The 7,028-nt window shown below is 57.4% G+C and overlaps 1 protein-coding gene across 2 annotated transcripts in view; it reads left to right on the top strand.

Annotated features, from left to right (window-relative positions):
• Positions 1 to 4,102, top strand: part of SELENOI (selenoprotein I) — a 30,780-nt gene extending 26,678 nt beyond the window's left edge. Inside the window, exon 10 of one of the 2 annotated variants that reach the window (XM_071547660.1) lies at positions 239 to 4,102. In XM_071547660.1, coding sequence (XP_071403761.1) covers positions 239 to 355 — 117 coding nt within the window. In that variant the 3' untranslated portion in view covers positions 356 to 4,102. The remainder of the gene's footprint in view (positions 1 to 238) is intronic. The other variant, XM_071547661.1, reaches the window with a different exon arrangement.
• Positions 4,103 to 7,028: the final 2,926 nt, after the last annotated feature.

Below are 7,028 nucleotides of genomic sequence, written 5' to 3' on the forward strand. Positions count from 1 at the left end.
ACAGGGTGGGCAGGAGGGTGGCGGGGGAGCACAGGGTGGGCAGGAGGGCGGCAGGGTGGGCACAGAGGGGGCAGGAGGGCGGCAGGGGGAGCACAGAGGGGCAGGAGGGTGGCAGGGTGGGCACAGGGGGACAGAAGGGCAGCAGAGCCTTTGTACAGGGAGCAGCTCTGGCACCCTGCCCTCTGCCCTCCTCCTCCCTGCCAGGCTGGCTGACCCAGTGCTGTGTCCTTGTCCCCAGGTGAGCCAGCTGAGCAGACACTTCAACATCCGGCCCTTCTCCCTCAAGAAGCCCACCCCAGACTGACTAGGGCTGGCAGAGGAGAGAGTCGGCCTGCGCTCTGCAGAGGGACTGTAAATACCTGCTGCACACCCCTGTAAATATTCAGCCATCACCACAGACCCAAACTCTCCCCTGGCCACACAGCAGGGCTGGGACATGCTGTGCTGCACCGGGGCAGGGCTGGCAGGGGCAGCTCCCGCCTGGAGCACCAGGAGCCTTCCAGGTCACTGTTACTGTATCTTAGACCAGCTGAATGTTCCCAGTGAAACTTCCAACTCCAGCTCTTGCTCAGGTAAAGCTGGTTGGGGATGCAAAATGCTTTACCTGAGCAAAGCACCAAAACCAAGGCATGGCTGATTTGTGCAAGGTCAGGGGAACATCCTGGGGGTCGGAGGACTTCCTGGCTGTCCCTAATCCTTGTCCTGGGCTGGTACTTTGGGAGCAGATGGTGCCAGTTCTCCCACATTCTGTCCTGCCTTCCTGCATTTGGGCAAATATTGCACCTTTTTGTTTTTTAAGAGGACGGAAGAAACCCAAGACATAGACAAAACTTACAGATAAATTCTAATTGGAGAGGGCTTAAAAAAGTCAGGGCTCAGTTTCCTGTAAGAGTGGGAATGTGGCTTTTGCCTGCCCTGCTCGAGCTGTGGGTACCTGGGACCACATCTCAGCCGTGTTCCTGCCTGTCCATGTGTGGGGCCTGGGCTCCCAATGGCCACAGAAGGTGGCTGAGAGCTGAGCTCCCCCCTCGTCCCCCCAGCTGGGCTTTGCTGCTGTGGGTCAGCTCTGCCCGAGCCGCCTCCTGCTCAGCCAGGCACAGCCTGCCCTTCCCACCAGCCCTCCCACCGCCTGCAGAAGCACCTGAAGCCTCGTGTGGGCTGTGTGTGCACCTTCAGGGCACTCACAGGGGCTGTGTGTGGTGGGAACCCTCCCAAATCCCACTGTGTCTTCGTCCCCCACAGCCACGTGTCTCATCCGGGGATCTCTTTGGTTACTGTCCACTTGTCCAAGATGTGTGTGCATTGATTTGATTTCTTAATTTGTTTTTATAATTGAGTTTGAGTGGGGTGGTGAAGACTGAATGCTGATTTTCTTTCCTGTTGGCTTGATTTAATGAAGACCTGTGCTTGAATGAAGAGTGTAGCTTAAAGCCAGGCTCTGGAAAGGCTGCATCCGGAAGTGAACAAGCACAGCAGAGTGTGCAGGTGTAACTGCCATGGGAACAAAGTCCTCCAGACACTGTTGTGCAATGTGGGGCATAACAGCTTGGTCAGAGGGTTTTCCTTCTGCAGGTGGAGCCTCCTGCTGGTTTAGGAAACCTTCAATGTGTAAGTTACAACAAGAAGTAACTACTATTTAATGCTTTTTCTTTTGTAAATTGAAATCACTGTCATGCAGATGATGAGACTTGAAACCCTGAGGTTGAGCTCATGAGTTCTTGGAGTGCAATTCAGGGTCACTTGGCCACCCCTTGGTCAGCCCATGGTCACGGTACAGCCTGTGAGGAGCAACTGGGGCCTTACCCTGGGCTGAGCAACGAGCAGGTACCTCCCCCAGGGCTGAGGACCGAGCAGGTGCCTCCCCCAGGGCTGAGGACCGAGCAGGTACCTCCCCCAGGGCTGAGGACCGAGCAGGTACCTCCCCCAGGGCTGAAGAACAAGCAGGTGCCTCCCCCAGCCTGAGGACCGAGCAGGTGCCTCCCCCCAGCCTGAGGACCGAGCAGGTGCCCCCCCCAGGGCTGAGGACCGAGCAGGTGCCCCCCCCAGGGCTGAGGACCGAGCAGGTGCCTCCTCCAGGGCTGAGGACCGAGCAGGTGCCTCCCCCAGGGCTGAGGACCGAGCAGGTACCTCCCCCAGGGCTGAGGACCGAGCAGGTGCCTCCCCCAGGGCTGCCACCCATCGTGGGAGGCTCTGGACGTCTGTGTGTCTGTGCGGTTGCGACGTGGCTGGGAAAGGGGGTGAATGGTTTTCAGAGTTTATTTAATAAAGTACCTTCCTCCCATCCACTTTACTGATGTTGTACAGAGAAAACCCTCAGTGGACAAATGAACCAGGCTGCACTTGAGTTTTGACTCCTGCTGTTTAATGAAATGTAATTATGGAGATAAATTTATGTCTTGCTTGCACAGGAATTGGGGGGAACCTTAAACTGGGACACACTTCCCTGGGATGTGTGTGGATAGCAGAGCTGGGCTGGCAGCACTGGCAAAATGTGGGGGTTGGATGATTTCCTGTCTAGTTTTATGTTTGCAGGGCCAGGGAAGAACTGAGGTGTTCCCTCAGGCTTCCAGCTGAGCTCTGAACTCCCAATCCTGGCACTTGCCTTGTCCTGTCTCTTCCCTCCGACATCCCTGGGCCCTGAGGACTGGGATGCTGCTGATGTTGGGAGTTGTCTGAGCTTAAGTCTAAGTGTGTAGGAGAAACATCTCTTGCAAACTGGAACTGCTTCTTCCACACAGGCTTTGTCTTTGGGGAGTCCTGGCTTTTTGGTGCCTTAATTTATTGCACCTTGAAACTAGAAAAATGTCTCCTTAAATCAGTGCTGAGCTTGGGCTGGCTTGTCCCTGGTGCCACCAGAGCAGGGAGGGAGCAGATCCCATCTTGGTGCCCATGTGATTCGTGCTGCTGAGGAGAGGGAGTTCTCCTTGGGCTGTTAGAAATCCAGTGATTTTGGCTCCTGGATTCTTAAAGGGGAATGGAAATGAACAGAGAGACCAAAGCCTGTGGTCAGGGTACAGTGTGGCAGCTGAGAAACAAACCATTTATTCATCTCCTGGGTACCAGCCCCTGGGGGATGGTCCATGGGGGAGGTCCGTGGGTGGGCTCTGTCCTTCCCAAGGGATGTCCTGGCTCCTCAGCTCCCCCAGCTGACCTGTGTTCTCTCTTCTTCCAGGGTTAGTGTTGGTTCATGTTGCTCCAAGCCTTGAACACTTCCAGGTCTGGGGCAGCCACAGCTTCTCTGCCCAGCCTGTGCCAGGGCCTGCCCACCCTCACAGCCAACAATTCCTTCCCAACATCCCATCTATCCCTGCCCTCTGGCAGTGGGAAGCCATTCCCTGTGTCCTGTCCCTTCCAGACCCTTGTCCCAAGTCCCTCCAGCTCTCCTGGAGCTCCTGGATGGGATGTGGCAGCTGCCTCCTCTCATAAAGAGCAGCCACCTGACCCAGGGGCTTTGCCAGGGCTGGGAGCAGCTCTGGCGAGGCCCCTGAACTCTTCTCCTCTGTATCTGCTCGTGCCAGACCAGGAGAACCCCCAGGGAAGCAGTGCCAGGGGAGGTTCAGGTTGGATATTGGGCACAATTCCAGCCCGAGATATTCATGGTGACCAGGGAGCTCCTTGCTTGTGGGAAAGGTCACCATTAGTGTGTAGAAGACCCTTTGGCCCATCCAGGTGTGGTCAGACCTGGCTTGAGATGTCTCTAGGCTGCTCTCCAAGGAAGTGGCCGAGGCATCCCTGCCCCAGGAGTGGAACTTCTCAGGGGAATTTGCTGCTCACCCTCCAAGGTGTTGTCCAGTTGGTCAGAGCTGGGGCTGTGCTTCAGGTTGAAGACTTCAAACTCTTCCCCACCCCTCACCCTCCTGTCTCCCAGCAGGGACACTGTCCTGCCTCTGTCCTTTGGAGTGTGTCCCTTAAAGGGGACACCGATCCTGGCAAATCCCAGGGATCACAGTTGCTTTCCCAGAGTCCGGACTCTGGGGGTTCAGGTACTGCAGTGGGTGTGAATTCCAGTCTGTTCAATGCTATTACTGAAATATTTATTGTGTTTGAACCAAACAAAAAACTATTAAAGTTCAGTAAAGAATAAAGTTTTCCATGCCTTTTACTGGTGGTTGTCTTTTTTTTCTGCTGAACATGGTGTGGAGCAGGGAATGGGCTGGAGGGCAGTGGGCAGAAATGGACTCAAAGAATGACAGGGTGGTTTGGGTGGGAAGGGACCTTAAAGCCCATCTCGCTCCATGGACACCTCCCACTGTCCCAGGTCACTCCAAGCCCTGTCCAGCCTGGCCTGGGACACTCCCAGGGATGGGGCAGCCACAGCTGCTCTGCCCAACCTGTGCCAGGGCCTGCCCACCCTCCCAGCCAGGAATTCTTCCCAATATCCCATCTCTCCCTGCCCTCAGGCAGTGGGAAGCCATTCCCTGTGTCCTGTCCCTCCATGCCTTGTCCCCAGTCCCTCCCCAGCTCTCCTGGAACCCCTTCAGGCCCTGCCAGGGGCTCTCAGGTGTCCCTGGAGCCTTCTCTTCTCCAGGTGACCCCCCCAGCTCTCCCAGCCTGGCTCCAGAGCAGAGGGATCCAGCCCTGCAGCATCTTTGCAGGACTGGGAGCAGCCGCAGCTGGGCTGGGGGCCCTCCGAGCAGGGCGTGGGACCCGGGGGTGGCAGCAGGGACAGGGATCCGGGTGCGGCTGTGCCGGGAGCGCCGTCCTGGGGGCACAGCCTTGGGCAGAACCCGAGAGCCCTGCGGGCTCCTCCCGAGCCCTGGCCCGTGCGCTTCCCCCTGGGACAAAGCCAAGGTGTATTTAAGTGATGCCTCGTCCTTTCTCAGCCGCTCCACGGCTTCCCCTAAGCGGATTGCCGCGGTAGGTGTAATGGAATTAAGGGATTGTTGGTGACAACAGGTTTGGAGCGCACCGGGTGCCGGCACCGCGCGCTCTGCTCTCGCCTTCCCGGGGCTGCTCCCGCTCTCCCGGGTCAGTCCCACCTGCCCGGGGCTGCTCCCGCTCTCCCGGGTCAGTCCCACCTTCCCGGGGCTGCTCCCGCTCTCCCGGGTCAGTCCCACCTTCCCGGGGCTGCTCCCGCTCTCCCGGGTCAGTCCCACCTTCCCGGGGCTGCTCCCTCTCTCCCGGGTCAGTCCCACCCTCCCGAGCTGTTCCCACTTTCCCAGGACTGCTCCCACCCTCCTGCTGTGTTACCAACACCTTCCCTGCTTCCAGTGCAAAGCACAGCCCTGGGAGAGCCCCTGTGGGAAATGAACTCCAGCTCACCAGACTAAATACCATCTCCATCTCTGTGCACACCATTTCTGTCACAGCCAGACCCCACCTAATTAAATGTGCACCTATAGATTCTAACTATGGCCTTGTATTTATTTCTCATTACTGAAATCCCTTCTTCCCAACACTTACAACCCAAAGGACCCCCTTAAACCACCTTTATTCCCAGCTGTGGGGGTTGCCCTTGGCTGGGTGCCAGGTGCCCACCCAGCTGCTCCATCACTCCCCTCCCCAGCCATAAAGGGAGAGAGCAGAAGATGGAACTCGTGGACTGGGATAAGGCAGTTTATCAACGGCCTCCACGTGGCAAATCCAGCCCCTGCCCCCTATTCCAGGGAGATTTTCTCTGTGCAGCTCTTGATTGCAGCACTTCCCCTGGCACTGGGTTCCACCCGGGCCAGGGCAGTGATCACTGCAGGGAGGGTTTGCATTTTTGCTGGAGGACAAAGCAGAGGGAAACGTCCGTGGCAGGAAGGGAGGAGGGTTCTGGTTCATGGTGGAGCGAGGGAGTTTCTGAGCCATGGCCGCAGTAACGCGCCTTATTCCACCCAAGCCTGGGAGCAGTTCCACCCCACTGTCCTCATGTGGCTGAGAGCACAAGCATTGCTACAGCATCTTGTGCACAGCCTTGTGCTCTGTGCTCCTAAACTGCAAAGCCTTTCGGGTTCTCCCTTCCCATCAGCGTGGCCTAAGGCTTGTCCAGCTCAGCAAGTGCTTCCTGCTTGGGAATTCTCCACCAGGCACCAGGGATTTCTCCTCTGCCCCAAAATTTCCCACGGTACAAAGTTTCCAGCTCTGTGCTGAAGCGACACACGAACCATTTCCAGTAGGCTTGTCTGGATGGATCAGGAAGAATCTTCCAAGTGGAATAAGGATGTCCTGCATCCCGGTATCTCTTGTAGGGGATTGTTTTGTCATCAAAAATGATGAGACTCACAATATACCTGAATGTGGGGACACTTTTCTTTCTCCAAGAATCAATGACGAATCTACGGTTACTGGCAACAAGGCTGGAACAAATGTCGATTGTCATGTGGTTTGTGTAGAGCCACGTCCAACCATTCACAGCCTGTGGGCGATGCAGGACAGGCTGATGGTCTCCATCGTGTCCCTGCATGGTGTTTGTGCAGACAGCCCCACAGAAGGGACACTGCTCCCAGCAGCCCGAGAACTGCTCCGCCAGGATGGTGTGAGGCTGCCTTTCAAACAAGCTCAGATCAGCCTCAGCAAATTCTTTCCTGAGCCCGTCCCTCGTGGCATCCAGTGCTTCTGCCATGGCATTTCTCAGGAACTCGATGTCTGTGATCTCCTGGTGCTCGAGGCCCTTCAGGTCACTTCTGGGCAAGTTGATCACCTCTGTCAGTTCCCTGCAAAATTCATCCAGCCAGAGAGACATTTTGTCTTCTCTGTCTTTCCTGTCTTTGACACGGCTGGGGCTGCCCTGCCCGGACAGGACACAGAGGCCAGGCCGGTGCCCGCAGCTGCTTTATCAGCAGAGCCGCAAAGGGCTCGGCCCGAGCGCTCCTTTGGCAGCTCTGCAGGAGGGCTCGGGCCTCGGATCTGCAGCGGCGCTGCGGGAGCTGCGGGGCCAAAGCCACCGAGCCCTGCCTGGGGCAGCCCCAGCTCCGCGGGGCCGGTTCCGTTCCGGGCCGGGCCGGGCTCCGTCTCTCCGCCCCGAGGGGTCGGTTCCGTTCCGTTCCGTTCCGGGTCGGGTCTCTCCGCCCCGAGGGTTCGGTTCCGTTCCGTTCCGTTCCGGG

Source organism: Pithys albifrons, chromosome 2 (assembly GCF_047495875.1).
Source record: "Pithys albifrons albifrons isolate INPA30051 chromosome 2, PitAlb_v1, whole genome shotgun sequence".
NCBI classification, from domain to species: domain Eukaryota; kingdom Metazoa; phylum Chordata; class Aves; order Passeriformes; family Thamnophilidae; genus Pithys; species Pithys albifrons.